General features: G+C 40.9%; 1 protein-coding gene across 10 annotated transcripts in view; it reads left to right on the forward strand.

Annotated features, from left to right (window-relative positions):
* The window catches only part of LOC140994361 (CUGBP Elav-like family member 1), a 47,647-nt gene that overhangs the window by 19,533 nt on the left and 10,670 nt on the right, over nt 1-17,444 (forward strand). For 7 of the 10 annotated variants that reach the window (XM_073463942.1, XM_073463950.1, XM_073463943.1 and 4 more), the window contains 11 exons: nt 280-467; nt 698-780; nt 3,953-4,001; nt 5,249-5,383; nt 6,680-6,759; nt 6,977-7,138; nt 7,270-7,339; nt 8,885-9,007; nt 9,388-9,501; nt 12,468-12,653; nt 13,959-14,102. In XM_073463942.1, the coding sequence (XP_073320043.1) occupies nt 280-467; nt 698-780; nt 3,953-4,001; nt 5,249-5,383; nt 6,680-6,759; nt 6,977-7,138; nt 7,270-7,339; nt 8,885-9,007; nt 9,388-9,501; nt 12,468-12,653; nt 13,959-14,102 (1,334 nt within the window). The remainder of the gene's footprint in view (nt 1-279; nt 468-697; nt 781-3,952; nt 4,002-5,248; nt 5,384-6,679; nt 6,760-6,976; nt 7,139-7,269; nt 7,340-8,884; nt 9,008-9,387; nt 9,502-12,467; nt 12,654-13,958; nt 14,103-17,444) is intronic. The other 3 variants (XM_073463946.1, XM_073463952.1, XM_073463947.1) reach the window with 2 other exon arrangements.

The raw sequence follows: 17,444 nt of genomic DNA on the forward strand, positions 1-17,444 counted from the left end.
TCAATGTCAACATAGATATCTTGCCCACAATATAGCATTACAGAGAAAAAAACAGGAATCGTCCCAAGTCAATAGTGAATTTACAGCATCTCTTTGTAATTTAATGTGTCATATTTTTCAGAGGTGTCACGCTGAGTGACCAGCCAGTGATAGTAACTAGTCTAGCCCTGACACAGTGCTGTGGAGGTTGGTCTTTGGTTATGCGTGATTATAACAGCTGAGACTGTAACAGCATGAGAGGCTGGACTCCATCTAATGCACTGCTCTTTGTCTTTGAAGTGGGAAGAAGATGAACGGGTCTTTGGACCACCCCGACCAACCAGATGTTGATGCCATTAAGATGTTTGTGGGACAGATTCCACGGTCCTGGTCTGAGGAGCAGCTTCGGGAGCTATTTGAGCCTTATGGAGCAGTCTATGAGATTAATGTTCTCCGAGACCGCAGCCAGAATCCACCACAGAGCAAAGGTCAGCCTGTAGTAACTTGGTAACACACATGCACAAACACAAATGTTTCATTCTATAGTAGTCTTATATGTAAGCCTTTAATGTAGCAGTTCAATATAATATTTCTTACTTATTGTAAAAAAGAATCATTTTGTTAGAAACTAGCCACAGCACACCTTCCATATAGCACAAGTGTAATCTAGTAACTGAGTCAGGTGTGTGACATTGGTGTCTTTTTCATTTTCTGGCAGGCTGCTGTTTTATAACGTACTATACTCGCAAGTCAGCCTTGGAAGCACAGAATGCTCTGCACAACATGAAGATTCTGCCAGGGGTAGGTGACAGTCTCCTTTAACTGACCTTTCAGTGCATGCTTGTTTATATGGAAACCTTGACCTTCCTCCCTGCCCTGTTCAGGACACTGAATGTGATATTACAGCCAGTGAAAAGTTAATATTGTGTAATTTTTTTTTAAAAATCAACAACTTTGATTTTTTTAATATATATGCAATGAATATGAACACTTTCACATAAAAAAGGTTTCAAGGAAATTAAATTCAAAATAACCCAAAAAGTGGGTTTTTCAGCTCTGAAGCCATATTTAACAAGATATGTGGCTCACATTTTTTTATGCAGGAACAAATAACTTCTAAATGTGACAGAATTACATTAATACTACAAAGAACCAAAATTTGGTTCATCATTTCTTCATTCTGATAAAAAATGACTGTTTTGTTATTAATTTGATTACTGCAACCATTCAGCAGCAACTGTTTAAACTAGAAAATGTGTATTTCCTGCGAAAATACAGTGTGAATGCTGACAGCTGAAGTGATTTTGAAAAAACTGCTGAAATGTGAAAAATAATGGCCTGAAATACATAAAACTATGATGCATTGCACTACACTGCTGCCCTAATGTAGTAGTAGTAGAGGTAGAAGTAGTAGTATTAGTATTAGTTGAAGTGCTAGTAGTAGAAGTAGTATTACAAGTAGTAGTATTAGTAGAAATAGTGGTAGTAGTAGTAGTAGTGCAAGTAGTGGTAGTAGTAGTAGAAGTACAAGTAGTGGAAGTAGTAGTAGTAGTAGTAATAGTAAAAGTAGTAGTACAAGTACTACTAGTAGTAGTTCAAGTAGTAGAACTAGTAGTAGTAGTAGTACAAGTAGTAGAAATAGTACTAGTATTACTAGTATTAGTATATATTAGTATATTATTATTAATATTACGAAGTGGAGGAGTTTGTTTTGTGAGAGAATGACAGAGACAGACAGAGAGAGAGAGAGAGAGAGAGAGAGAGAGAGTTTAAACCTGAAGCAGATCAAGGTTTTAATTTATTAACAGTTAAACTCAACAGGAAGAGCGTGTGACATCAGTCCACCAATCAGAACAGAGGAACACTCATTGTAAGGCTTTACATTGCTGTGTCCAAGAGAGAGAAACGAGGAGAAAGCTGAAAATCTCTACTTAAAGAAGGCAGAAAAAGTCCTGCATTGTTACTGCTATTGTGTATATGTTAACAGATTGAGTGAGAGGAACAAGTAGCAAGACGAGTAGATGCCTATTTTATTGTTGTCGAGTCAAAAATTAGCAAATTACAGTGATTTATAAAACCGCTTCTGTCTGCTGTCTTCTAGAAATTTAGGCTCAAAATTAACATTGGCGCTTATGTGGGAGTTGGCTGGAGTGCTTGTCACTTGAGAGCCCATACAGCCAAAAGTTTAGACCCTATCGTTAAATCAGCCTATCAGCTGAAAGAAGAGAAGATTTCCTGCATTTTACTGTTTTATTTGTGTATGAGAGGTGAAAATAGTGTAATCTAGAGAGCAAAAAACAACCTGAAAATGGCAGAAGAGTTCAGTGTGCACAGCATCACAGGTGCTCTCACTGACCTTAACGAGTGCAATACACACCCATTATAAAAGCAGAGCTCAAAAGACCATAAAACTAAAACTGTCATCATTTAAAAACTATGAAAGATTTTAAAAAGCTGAATACAAGGATAATAGTTTAAAGTCTTGTAACTGCTTTCAAGTTGGAATGGTGTCTGTAGGTCAATCTATCAAATAGCAGAAGAAGTTGAAAATCGTGTGGGTTTGAAGAGGATTTGAAGATTTCTCCATAAGAATGAATGGGCAAAATTTTGCAGAAAATATTTTCAAATGATAAAAGGCAGAAATACCAAAAGTCATAGCCATCATCTCCTTAACGAGCTGAATGTGTTGATAGTTGAACAGTTTCTGTAGCCCAAAAAATGTACGGAAGAGGGAATAATAAAGACATAGACTGAACGAGAAGAACAATAGTGTGAATGCTGTGTCAGCATTCACATTAAACAATAGTGTGAATGCTGTGTCAGTTAGAATACACAAACAAAGAATCACAAAAATATTTAAATTTAGCTCTGAGGGCCAAACCTTTCATTCATAGCTTTAAAAGTATTTGGAGTGCAGTTATAGGATTTTGCAAGGTCCCATGAATTTAACAGAAGTTTCAACCTGAATTTTTTCAAGAAAATCCAAGACATGAACTGGGAGGCCCTCAGTAAATTGGCATGGAACGACCCATAAGGAAAGATATTGTAACATCGCTGGTGATAAAAGTTTCCACAATTTAGACAGGTCAGTAGATGGAATACGCTGTGATGAGTTTAGATATGGGAAGGAAGTATTTGTAGCCTATTCTGTGAGATGCTTTTGCCTTTCCAAGTAGTGAAATTCAGTCGCGTTTTCCCTTTTTTTGTCGAGGGATTATTCTGTAGAGGTGTAAAGTGCCTGTTGTAAGTTCATGATTTGTCCAGCAAGGTGCTGTAGCTGTAGTTATATTTTTGACACATTTATGGAGTTTTATGGAGGTGCTAATAAATGGCAGCGTTAAAATATCTATTTCTTTGTACAGTTGTTCAGTATCTGTTTATATCGAAACACGGCGCACAATTCTTTTCCAGGACAATTTGCCAGTTTGTTTACATCCTTGTTCCCGGAAGTCGGCCCTTAGCACCGTATTCCTGCTGACATCATGTGGGTCGTGAAAAACGACAAGCTATGACTGCTGGCCAAGAGACTGTAACATCTCTCTGCCAAGTCAAAGCAAGAATCTATGACTGTAAAGCCTAGTCTGGCACAGTGACCATCTTAACGAACAAAAATATTGCGTAGTCTGAACCTGGCATTAGAGTCTTTGTAGAGCCATCCTTGTATGTGTGATTTGACCACAATCAAGGAAGCACATTTGTTGTTTTGTCTCTGTTGTTTCATGATGGGGTAGAAAACTTTGTATCCTTTGTTTCTTTTCATTGGTAGTGGAAATTGTCATTTTGTCTGTATTTGTATTTATATGTGGATCTAACATACAGACCTTCTTTTAAACACTATCATAACTGTCTTTCTTCATACCATGACAGTCTGTTATCCCCCATCTCTGCTAATATTACCCAAATGCACTGCCCAACACAGATGTGCATATTTCACTGCTAAGAATACTAACGTGTTGTTTATTGCTTGATTCAGATGCACCACCCAATCCAGATGAAGCCAGCTGACAGTGAGAAAAACAATGGTAAGGATTTTCTGGCATTTCCACCAGTCTTCTCTGTCCTATGATACTTGCACACATCTGTGTAATTCCCTGATGTTCATTGTTAGATAATGATGAGCCTAATAAAGCTTATTGCTTTAAACAAACAAAATTATTTGTCAATTTGTCAATCTAATAAGATTTGGTGAAACCCAAGATTGAGTAATTATACAGCAGACATATGTTGTAAGTGATTCAAATGGTAAATGATGTATATGGTGGTAATCAGACATAAAGTGTTTGCTCCTTAAGTAGATCTGAGCTGTGTCCATTAAAATGTTTATTAAGGTGTTGCTTATCTGGAAAGTGTGAGCCCTTCCAACAAAAAGATCAATACAACAAAGATATTTAATTTCCTCCTTTTTTCCCCTCTTAAGTTTGGTTTTCTCATCCCTCTGTAATGTAACTAACCTCTTCAAATGTAACCTCAATAGTGTGGACATTTTTATCCTGCTGAGAAAACAAACGGACCAAAGCTCCTTGATGTTAAAGTAAAGATTCAGAATTTTTCAAGTCTGTCTAAAAACAGTATTGTCAGGTGCCTTTATGAACCTGTCCTTTTAAGGGTACACTCACAGTAGGCAATATGTTCCATGCACAAGCATGTTTGACCCCCGAAGTCCAGTTTGTTTGACTGGTGTGAGCGCTCCGTACCTTGCTCAAGCACAGTACACTTTCTTGGCCCTGGCACAGTTGAAAGAGGTGTGCTTCGGCACAGTATGGTTGCTCATGCACAACAACAAGCACAGGTGCGCAACGTGGACATGAAGTATAATCATGCGTATTATGCCGCCTTGCATAATCAAGAAATCCAGGAATGTGAGAGGAACGTCTATGACCATAACACACAAAATAAGCCACAAAAAAGGCAGTAAAGTAAGTCATGTTCTCTGTTGTGCTGCGACCGCACTATGACATGATGACGTATGTACATGAGGTAACCGTGGTCAGGCCCGGCTGCGGCCAGAGCAATGTGAGTGCAGGCCAGCAGGGGACTGGGGAGGAGGGACAATGGTGCTTCGGCACGGTCCGGAACAACTGGGCCTAGTGTGAGTGCACAGAGCTCAGCAGTTCGAAAATGAACAAAAAAAATGAAAGTCAGTCTCCTTGACATGAAGTTGCAAAAGACACACAATGAAACATAGTGTATGTACATGTTGAATGCTGTATTGCATCATTTACCTTGACACAGAGCAGGTGTGTTTGATGTTGTGTTGTGTTGACTACAGCAGTGGAGGACAGGAAGCTGTTTATTGGAATGATCTCCAAGAAATGTAATGAGAATGACATCCGACTGATGTTCTCACCATACGGACAGATAGAGGAGTGTCGGATACTTCGAGGCCCTGATGGACTCAGCCGTGGTAGGGCATATCCTCTTCTAATACACACATGCATACAACAAACTTGTTAAAAGTCAGGGTGCCACCAAATAATGAACATGTCTTTAAATAAATTAAGTAATTTCTGGATGGCTTTTATTGTTTTAGATTAATAGCTGTCTGACAACTTGGCTGTTTTGGTTCACTCTCACTGAGGTCAAAGTGTCAATTATTGTACATATCTGTCAGCTGTTTTCAGTGAAAAATACCTGCTCTGCTCCAAACGGTAGGCAGACACAGTTAGCAACTAGCTGAACATAGTGGAGCATTTGACAGCTAAAGAGTCACAAACGTCCTCCGACGTTGGCTGAGGTAAAAAATTGAGCTAAAACACTACCTGGTGACTTTATCTCAGACATAAAGTCACCAGGTAGACAAAAACACAACTCCTAATGAATTATAATGTTGTTGCTGCTGTTGTTGGATGTGTAAATAAGCAAGTGTTTGATAACAAGTCAAGTGATTTAATTTTCTGTTTTGCTGGATCATCCCCATTAGGCCTCTGTGTAACTGGCATGATGCCCATGTAAGACAACAGGGTGTCATCCTATTTTACTTTATCCACTATAGAATAAAGCAGTCAGTTTATTTTGTTGAACTAGGCAGTTACCCTGCAATCTATTGCAAGTCAGAAGTCAATAGTTCTGAGTCAGTATTCCCAAATTTCAGTCTAAATGTGTCCCAGTGCATCTGCAAACACGGAGGCCTGCAGCAATAGGATATTTGTATGGCAAGTCTCTTAACTTCACAAGCAACTACGGCAGCTGATTCAACAGATTAGCACACTTTAAAAAAGACAGGGGAGTAGGATTGGACCACATGCTCGCAAAGATTTTTATCAAGCAAAAATCAACTGACTGGAAATGGAAATGGCAACTACAAAGTTGTAACTGCATGTTTCACAAGACAAACAGCATGATGTTAAAGTGGTAATTGTTCACTGTGTGCGCTGCCATACTGCTGTGACGTCATGTGTGTTATGTAGGTGAAGTCTGTGAAAGTTTTTAACTTTAATGACTGAGTACAGTGGAATTCAGCATTAAAACACACTACATTTCTCTACATTGTCTTTATAGCAATGGAGGGTATTTTTCCCTCAATACTTTTTTCTTGCCACGCTACATGAATACGTCTCATTTTCCTCTTCTTACATCCTAGAGGAGATAACGTCCGCTGAAATACACTCTTGGAGTTCACTAACACAGAAACTTTGACAAAATATAATTTTTCTTTGTAAACTCTGTATAAATCATGATATATTGTGTTTCTCACTTTCAGGTTGTGCATTTGTGACATTCACAGCTAGACAAATGGCCCAGTCAGCCATCAAGTCCATGCACCAGTCCCAGACAATGGAGGTAAAGTTCAACTCAAAAAACAATTATGTTGTAAAATTGTGAAGTTGATTACATTGTCTCCATCAGTGAAATTACCAGGAAAAACAGTCTTTTGTGAATCATGCCAGGAGAGTTTTTGATAATAATTTCTGTTATTTGATGATGTTTTAATCTGTTTTACTGTGTATCAGTGTATTAAGATGTCAAAGTGCAGATGATTTCCTGTGTCTGTGTTCAGGGTTGCTCATCACCCATTGTGGTGAAGTTTGCAGACACTCAAAAGGACAAGGAGCAGAAGCGCATGGCCCAACAGCTGCAACAGCAGATGCAGCAGCTCAGTGCTGCTTCCATGTGGGGAAACCTCACTGGGCTCAACAGCCTGGGACCACAGTACCTAGCGGTGAGATTGTGTTTCTAGATCCTCTGTGTGTTTTCTTTGCAGAAGTTAATGATTAGCCTACTGACAAAGCCATTTATCCGTTTAAACTTTAAATGTAATATGCTTTTTCTCATATGTCCTCATGGCTTCAGCTCTACCTACAGCTGCTGCAGCAGTCAGCTTCAACGGGGAATGCACTCAACAACCTGCATCCTGTTTCAGGTACACACACACACACACACACACACACACACACACACACATGCGTGCATTTAGATTCCACCATGAGGTGTCATGCCGCTTTGTAAGATTAAGCTTTGACTATAAGAATATGTATTGTTGGCTGACTAATATTCTCAGTCATGGTCTCTGGGTTTGGAAGAAGTAAATGTCAAAGTGACAGTTTTCACTGTCCAGCCTCACACCTGTACAGCCAGCAAAATTCAGGAGAGAACATGACCTTGTTGTTTTAATATACACTGCCTGGCCAAAAAAGAAGTCACACACTCCAATATTTCGTTGGACCGCCTTAAGCTTTGATTACAGCATGCATTCGCCGTGGCATGGTTTTGATAAGCTTATGCATTGTCACAACATTTATTTCCGTCCAGAGTTGCATTCATTTTAACCAAGATCTTGTATTGATAATGGGAGAGTCGGGCTGCTGCATCAAGTCTCTCCAGCACATCCCAAATATTCTCAATGGGGTTGAGGTCTGGACTCTGTGGTGGCCGATCCATGTATGAAAATGATGTCTCATGCTCCCTGAACCACTCTTTCACAGTTTGTGCCTGATGAATCGTAGCATTGTCATCTTGGAATATGCCCGTGTCATCAAGGAAGAAAAAATCCACTGATGGAAAAACCTGCTCATTCAGTATATTCAGGGAGTCAGCTGACCTCATTTTTTGGACACATAACGTTGCTGAACCTAGACCTGACCAACTGAATCAACCCCAGATCATAACACTGCCCCCACAGGCTTGTACGGTAGGCACAAGGCATGATGGGTACATCACTTCATCCACCTCTCTTCTTACCCTGATGCCCCCATCACTCTGGAACAGGGTAAATCTGGACTCATCAGACGCTCCAGAGTCCAATCTTTATGCTCCCTAACAAACTGAAGCCCTTTTTTTCTGATTAGCCTCTCTGATAAGTGGTTTTCTTAAGGCTACACAGCTGTTTAGTCCCAATCCTTTGAGTTCTCTTCTCATTGTGTGTGTGGAAATGCTCTTACTTTCACTATTAAACATACCCGTGAGTTCTGCTGTTGATTTTTTTTATGATTGGATTTCACTGCATGTTTATGTGATCTCCAATCACGATCATTCAAGATTTTTGTCCGACCACATTTCTTCCTTGAAGATGATGGTTCACCACTATCCTTCCAGGTTTTAATAATGTGTTGGACAGTTCTTGACCGGATTTTAGTAGTTTCAGCATCTCCTTAGTTGTTTTCTTTGCTTGAAGCAGGCCAATAATTTGACCCTTCTGAAACAGAGTGACATCTTTTCCATGACCACAGGATATGTCTTCAGACATTGTTGTTTAAGAAATGAGAAGCTACTCACTGCATCAGTTAGGGTTAAAGAACTTGTTACCAGCTGAAACATATTAATCACTGCAGTAATTATCCAATGGAAGGCTCTTAGCTATTTGCTTTGTTAAATCCAGGTGGGGACTTTTTTTTGGCAAGGCAGTGTACATTAGTGGTCAGATGAAGGGGTGGGTGGAGTCTTCAACTTCACTGTGTGTGTCTCTCAGGTCTTAATGCTATGCAGAACTTGGCTGCTTTAGCAGCAGCAGCAACTGCCACACAGGCCACGGCATCAGGCTCCAGCGCCATGACAACATCTAGTAGCCCACTAAGTGCACTAACAAGCTCAGGTAAATAAACATATCAACAGTACTGTTTCAAAGTTAGAGTCCACTTCAACATCTTACACATAATCTCGGAAATTCTTCTCTCACTGTTTAACATCTGTACAACTATATATAACTATATACATATTTATTTTCTATATAATGTAGAAATAAGCAATATACAAAGCCTCCAGGAGTAGAAAACAATTACTTATCAAACAATATTTCTCCAAATGTCAGGCTTTTTCTCAAATTGCCCTTTAAAAAAATAGACACTACAATTTAAGATATAGTCATAATGACAGTGTTACAATGCTGACATCACTGAGCACTGTAACACAGCTTTATCTCATGTTTTCCACTTGTGTTTATTATAACATTAACTGTAAATATTCCCTGAGCAGGCTCCTCCCCCACCTCCAGCAGCACCTCATCAGTGAACCCCATGGCCTCTTTAGGGGCCCTGCAGTCTCTGGCTGCTGGTTCTGGAGCTGGTCTCAACATGGGCTCCCTGGCAGGTACTAACCCTAAACTGGACTAGTACTTGTTTTCAGTCTGAACATATTCACTGATTACATTACTGTGAGGCAGAATGCTTTATGTAATTACTTGTGTGTTAAGAATTATAGAGGTATAGAAGCATGGTTGACTTGTACCAAACTCAGTACTTTCTAAGGATACCGACCGAATAACGCTGGTACTACTAACATTGTGGTACCTGAGTGCACATCTTTACAGTAATGTTAGAGAGAGTGAGGCAGAGTGAGACGTCTCCCCAAAACTCCACTGGCTGTGTCCAAAATTCCTCACCAACATGCTGTTTATTTCACTAAAACAGTGTGTTTATTACAGTATGTCAACTGTGTACTCTCTATGGGGAAAAATTACAGAATGTTTTCTTTGATTCCAAAAACGATTTCATATAAGAAGCACTCAATCCACTAGCTTGACGCTAACACATAATGGGAATTCCCATTAAGGTGCTAAGTCTAAGAGTTTAGCATCGCTATCGTGGTAAAAGTATATTTACAAACGATCCGTTTCAACTGACATACTTAACATAAAATGACATGTTTGCTTATATTAACAAGCATACACAGTATTTGAAATTCTCAGAAAACTGCTGACTTCACATAATTAACTCAATCTGCGCTGTAGCACTGTAACACTGAGCCACTACAGCAAGCTCAAAGGGTCAAAAAGGCATCTCAAAATTCCCTATTGGTTTAAGGTACAGCCACCACTAGTAGAGCCGTTGCGTGCCAGGAGAGGGCAGTACACCTCGAAAGATATACATGTTGTGCGTGAACACGCATGCACGAAATGAAACTTGTGTTTTCCAGCAGCAACCTCAACCAGTCAGACAAGACAATGGGCAAGATGGTTCTTCTCACAGGCGCACATCATTTGAAGACAAGACAATGATAGTCTCTCAGTAACAAGGTTAAAGGAATAGTTCACTCTAGAACGAAATTCAGTCATTATCGACTCACCCTCATGCTGATGAGAAGTCCGGTGTAGTTTCTTATTCCTCAAAGTGCAGCTGGAGACCCGCGGGGGTACCGTCCTGCAGCAAAAATCCATATAACGGGCGTAAATGGTGTCCGAGACGAAAAGGTCCATAAAACTACACAAAAACTTTGTAATATTCGTCCATACTGCTCGTCCACTGCAATCCAAGTGTCCTGAAGTGGCGACATCCAGAGTTTACTCGAAACGACGTCATTTAGTACATTTTTCTGGCCTAAACAGTCACTATACTATATTTGCCTGGAGGCAGGCTACGCGTTCACGCGAGTCTCCTTCACAGCCGATTGCACTACGGAAGCCGCGCCAGACAAGCTCAACAGAACTCGCAATAGAAACACACCGGTATTTACATCCAGCTGTGAGCGACCGAGCGACACACAAACACAAGAGGGATCTGCCTGCACTAGTGATTTGAAACTTTGAAACTCACAGCAGGATGTAAATACCGGTGTGTATCTATCGCGAGTTCTGTTCATCTTGTCTGGCGCGGCTTCCGTAGTGCAAACAGCTGTGAGGGAGACTCGCGTGAACGCGGAGCATGCCTCCAGGCAAATATAGTATAGTGACTGTTTAGGCCAGAAAAATGTACTAAATGACGTCGTTTCGAGTAAACTCTGGATGTCGCCACTTCAGGACACTTGGATTGCAGCGGACAAGCAGAATGGAGGAATATTACAAAGTTTTTGTGTAGTTTTATGGACCTTTTCGTCTCGGACACCATTTACGCCCGTTATATGGATTTTTGCTGCAGGAGGGTACCCCCGCGGGTCTCCAGCTGCACTTTGAGGAATAAGAAACTACACCGGACTTCTCATCAGCATGAGGGTGAGTCGATAATAACTGAATTTCGTTCTAGAGTGAACTATTCCTTTAAGTTACAACAAAGTTTAGTTACAGTGGATTGATAATGACTATAGCTTATAGACTTGTGTTAATAGTGTATAGTCAAAGCTGTAGTGCATAGTAAATTGTGATAATTAACTTACTAATTACCAGGCAGCAGAGCCAAAGCCAAAGTATTTAGTGTTTTTTCACATTCAAAATGTTCTATTTCTCATTCATGTTCATGTTATTTATGATATAGCCTCTTAATTTGTCTCTCAGAGTGCACCAAATTGATGCATTTAACTTTAGAATGTGCAAAAAACTAAAATCTTTTGGGGGAGCATGGCCCCTGGACCCCCCAGGAGGACCCTAGTCCACTCACCATAGTCTCATGAAATCCTGTAGGAAACACTGCTGACATGTCTCTAGAAGTGAATGATTGAACTAGTTAGACCTGAAATTACTTTATTTGTTATTACAGAGAGATTAAAGTACAGAAAAAAGGTACAGTTGGGTACCGGTATCGAATTCCAGGTATGTGAATTTGAACGGTACCCAACCCTGGTGTTGATGTTAGCTGCCTGTAATTGCCATCAGACACACCAACCTTCATATTGCTGCTCTTGGTTTTTCATAGTTTAATGCTGCCAGAACAACAGTAAGAAATCATAGAGAGCCTGCCATTTTGAAGACATAAGTATGGCCTCACTTAAGCGTCCTACAGGTGTTTATAATTGTGTCAGTGGAATGCAACAGCTGTAAGAGATGTAAATGTGGCCAATACTCACACTTGACAACACTGATCTGTAGAATTAAATTTTATTTCACATTGTACTGCTAAGTGATAGAGCACTATAATGTACTCTAATTAAATCGCTTTATTTATTTATTTAATTAGTCATGTGAGCCATCTTTGACTATCTTGAAAAGTGGTTTGTACATAGTTTATTATTGCTGTTCGAGGCTTTGATCTACCATGTCTTGAAATTAATAAGCAGAGACAATGATTATGACTTACCTACTTATTGAACTACTGTGTTTTCTGATTATTTTTATATTGAACTCAACATTACTTAAGAGCTCACCTTTTCACCCATGTAATTTTTGTGTTCTTATAACTCTGTTGCAGGCATGGCAGCACTGAATGGCAGCCTTGGCTCTGGAGGCCTGTCTAATGGCTCAGGAAACACCATGGAGGCACTGAGCCAGGCCTACTCAGGCATTCAGCAGTATGCTGCCGCTGCTCTGCCCAGCCTGTACAACCAGAGCCTGCTGTCCCAGCAGAGTGTCTCAGCAGCAGGCAGCCAAAAGGAAGGTAGGTTCTCTGGGCTGGGAATAGAAAAAGGGTGTTAGACAGTACAGATGAAGTAAGAACAGAAAGAACTGGGGACTATTACTATTTAACTACTGTATATGAGCATTCTTCAAACTATTTCTTTCTTCAGTCCAGTTCAGTCCAATTTGGATTCAAATTGACTAAACAAAAACTTGAAGAGCTGCTGGCCAATATGTGAGTTTAGACTATTTCTCCTACTGTGTCCACTAGGCTGCCATAGATTCCCTTTGCAGATCAAAGAAAAAAAGCTAACAGTAATAAATGTTTTGAATAATGATGATGAATAATGAATAATAAGTTCCCCAGTATTTTGTGATGCTTGTGTAAAGGTGCAATATATAAGTTTACTTTTTGGTTACAAACATTCAAGACTTCCCTAAAATTAACAGTTTTTACATTATGACATCTATGTATCGGAATGTTTAGCATGCTAACCAACTAGCCCTGACCTGTCCAGGTTCAAAACTTCTGTGCTAGTGACGTAAACACCAACACATCTCCAGTGCTCTGAGCTCCCAGCACTGACTGCTAGCTGTATGGCTAACTGAGCTAACTAGATAACTGCAGCTGCAGTTGACAGCAGTTAGTGGTTGCTCTGGTGATATACTGTGAGCATGAATTCAAATGGCCAAGTCTTACATATTGCACCTTTTTAAAGTACCGTTGTAGGCAGGTTGGTAGAGATGTGGGTGCTGTGTGTTGATCTCACCTTCTGCTAAGGATTCTGTCTTGTTTTAAATCTGCTGCGTCAGCAAGCGACAGTCGCAGCACCGGTAAGATGTCACCACCTTCTCTCTGACATGGCCTCTGATAATCATGTCAACCGATTCACTTTAAAACAAGCTAAAGTCCATAACAGAAGGCTTGTCCATGTTTGTGTGTTAATGTTAGCCCTTCTTCTCAGATTATCTCATTTCAATCATTTGATTTCATTTTTTGATTTTTTATATTTCATGTCGTATAATACTATGGGGTCATGTGGTTGAAAAAATGTGATTGTGGAAATTCTAACTGGCAGACCTAGTGCACTGAAGAAAAGAAACGGTTCAGCAATCTGTGCACATGGGTTAACCGATGCAGGCATTGGAAAAAACAAAGTCTTCCCTCAGTTTATTAATCCTTTGACACACTTATCACATCAATATAATTTTAATACCACATGAGCCCTGAGGAGGGAACTTGATCATGACTATATTTTAAAGAATTAGGTTAAATTATTGAGTCATAGGTAGTTAAAATATGACTATGTTGAATGTTTGTATGGTTGACTCCTTGATTTGGCAGGTCCAGAAGGTGCCAACTTGTTCATTTACCACTTGCCCCAGGAGTTTGGCGACCAGGACTTGCTCCAGATGTTTATGCCCTTTGGAAATGTGATCTCTGCTAAAGTCTTCATTGACAAACAGACTAACCTCAGCAAGTGTTTTGGTGAGTTCATTCAAACTACTGAATATAAGCCTTCTTATGATCAAAAACATATCTGAATCTGTTCCTCCAGAACCTTGCAGTGCTGTGTCTCTATGGCAGCTTCAAAGGTTTTAAGGCTGTATTATCTTAGCAGCTCAACAATGAGCACACAGCACCCCGATAGTTTGGTATTTGATTTGAAATGGACTTTACCTGCTTTACCTTATGGTGCCCAGCAGGTGGACTGAAAGGTGCAAACAGGTGGTTCATTCACCTAATGTAGCACCAAGGAATTTGTTGGTATTTCGGTGGACAGTGGGTATTAGATGTTGCACAGACGATATAGTCGAGGTCAGAAGTTTACATACACTAAAGAACACGTATGTAGATCAGAGATATGTCTGTTTTTGGCAAAATGTCAATCTACTGCACAGTAATAATGGAGTAAACCATAACCACCTGAGACTGACATAGTCGTATACGACAATCATTTGCATAATTTAAGAACAATTTCATAACTTTTCAACTGTAAACCGTAGCTCCTTACTTTTTTCTCACTGATGAGAGACAATGAAATTATAAACACTTAATCGTCACAGTATATCACTAAGTCAGTTAAAATTCAGGGATATCAATCTGTCACATTGGAAGCACAAGTGATTGTGAATCAATTTCACCTGCTCTGGTGCAAATGAAAGTGACAACAGGTGCAATGGAGAGGCAAAAGCAAGACAACCCCCAAAAAGGGAATGGTTTTGTATGTGGTGGCCACAGACAGTTGCTCTCTCCTGATCCTTCCTGACTGATTCTTCTCAAGTTTTGTGTTCTGCTAGTGTACTTGTCACTACTGGTAGCATGATTCCTGCAGCCCAATTAGGTTGCACAGGTAGTCCAGCTCCTCCAGGATCAATATGTGAGGTTGCAAGAAGGTTTGCTGTGTCTCCTAGCACAGTCTCAAGAGCATGGAGGAGATACTAGGAGACCGGCCGTTACTTGAGGAGAGCTGGACAGGGCTGTAGAAGGGCATCAACCCAGCAGCAACCGCCATTAGCATCCCGTTCTCTTCACAGATGGGAGCAGGTTCACACTGAGCACACGTGACAGGCGTGAAAGAGTCTGGAGACGCCGTGGTGAACATTATGCTGCCTGTAACATCATCCAGCATGACCAGTTTGGCTGTGGGTCAGTGATGGTCTGGGGAGGCATGTCCTTGGAGGGTCGCCTGACTGCTGTTAGGTACCGGGATTAAATCCTTAGAGCGATTGTAAGACGTTACGCTGCTGCAGTGGGCCCTGGGTTCCTCCTGGTGAAGTGGGCCCTGGGTTCCTCCTGCTGCAGTGGGCCCTGGGTTCTTCCTGGTGAAGTGGGCCCTGGGTTCCTCCTGGTGCAGTGGGACCTGGGTTCCTCCTGCTGCAGTGGGCCCTGGGTTCCTCCTGGTGAATTGGGCCCTGGGTTCCTCCTGCTGCAGTGGGCCCTGGGTTCCTCCTGGTGAATTGGGCCCTGGGTTCCTCCTGGTGAATTGGGCCCTGGGTTCCTCCTGGTGAAGTGGGCCCTGGGTTCCTCCTGGTGCAGTGGGACCTGGGTTCCTCCTGCTGCAGTGGGCCCTGGGTTCCTCCTGGTGAATTGGGCCCTGGGTTCCTTCTGCTCCAGTGGGACCTGGGTTCCTACTGGTGTTAGTGGGCCCTGGGTTCCTCCTGGTGCAGGACAATGCCTGGCCTCATGTGGCCAGAGTGTGTAGGCAGTTCCTGGATGATGAAGGCATTGATGCCACTGACTGGCCAAATCAAATTGAGCACCTATGGGACGTTATGTATCGGTACATCCGACGACGCCAAGTACGGCCACAGACTGTCCAGGAGCTCACTGATGCCCTGATCCAGGTCTGGGAGGAGATCCCCCCAGGACACCATTGGCAGAGTCATCAGGAGCATACCCAGACAATGTCGGGAGTGCATACAGGCACGCGGGGGCCATACACACTACTGAGTCACATTATAAGTTGTATCAGCCTGTGATTTCAATCATTACTTTGATTTTCGTTGTGATTTTGAATCCAGCCCTCAGTGTGTTGATGATTTTGGTTTCCATTGACCGTTGTTACATCATTTTGTTCTCAAGTGAAGACATCAGTAAAGATTTTCAACTTAAATTCATTAATCAAGATCTGATGTGTGTTTTTTAAGTGTTCCCTCAATTTTTTTGAGCAGTGTAGATACATTACCTCATCGCCATGCATGCTGGAAAAAGGTATTTAAATAATGGAACAGTATTAGAAACTTGTTGCTCCTCACTTCCAAGACAAATGCATGCCCTAGCCAGATCAAAATCTTTAGGTGGCAGTGATGCTTATAATGCTTTTGTCCACAGGGGCAGCCGGAATGAACAAATAATGAAAGTTCCTTGTAGCTGCTTTAATTAAACAGTTCTGAAACTTCATTAACACAAGCTGGTTGGTTGTTAAAAGTTTAGAACAACTGACTGAGAATAACTCAGCCTAGTGTCTGTATTTGTTCTTTTACACATCCATTTATGTTGTCATACATGTTCACATTTTATTATTGGTGTTATTGCTTAAAATCATACTTGATTGGATTTTTAGGACAGTTCTTACAAGCCACTAATGCTGACCCCTCTGCACACCACTGCACTATTACTAGACAAATACAACGGCCTGTTTATCTGCTACTAATATTCTACTAAGAGCTAATAAAGAATCCGAGTTGTATTCATCAAGTTGTAGTGATGACGGTGGAATTTATTGGTAGTATTTTTACCTTCAGTAAGAAAGCTTTTTGCTTTGAACCAAGGATTTTGTTCCCAAAAAGTATACATTTTGTCCCCAATCACTCACACTGAAATTGCTTTAAAGGAATAGTTCACTCTAGAACGAAATTCAGTCATTATCGACTCACCCTCATGCTGATGAGACATCTGGTGTAGTTTTTTATTCCTCAAAGTGCAGCTGGAGACCCGCTGGGGCACCGTCCTGTAGCAAAAATCCATATAACGGGTGTCAATGGTGCCCGAGACAAAAAGGTCCATAAAACTACACAAAAACTTTGTAATATTCTTCCATACTGCTCGTCCGCTGCAATCCAAGTGTCCTGAAGTGGCGACATCCAGAGTTTACTCGAAACGACGTCATTTAGTACATTCTCGTTGATCTTGTCTGGCGCGGCTTTCGTAGTGCGTGCACATGTGAGCATGCCTCCAGGCAAAAAAATGTACTAAATGACGTCATTTCGAGTAAAATAGCTTAATGCTGGAGATATGTGTGATTGGATATGTTAAGCTTTTGCTTGGTCATTCTTGAGGATATTGTAGGGATTTTTTATTCACAATAATTCTTGTTAAATGGAAAAA

The sequence above is a fragment of the Pagrus major genome, chromosome 4, assembly GCF_040436345.1.
Source record: "Pagrus major chromosome 4, Pma_NU_1.0".
Lineage (NCBI taxonomy): Eukaryota > Metazoa > Chordata > Actinopteri > Spariformes > Sparidae > Pagrus > Pagrus major.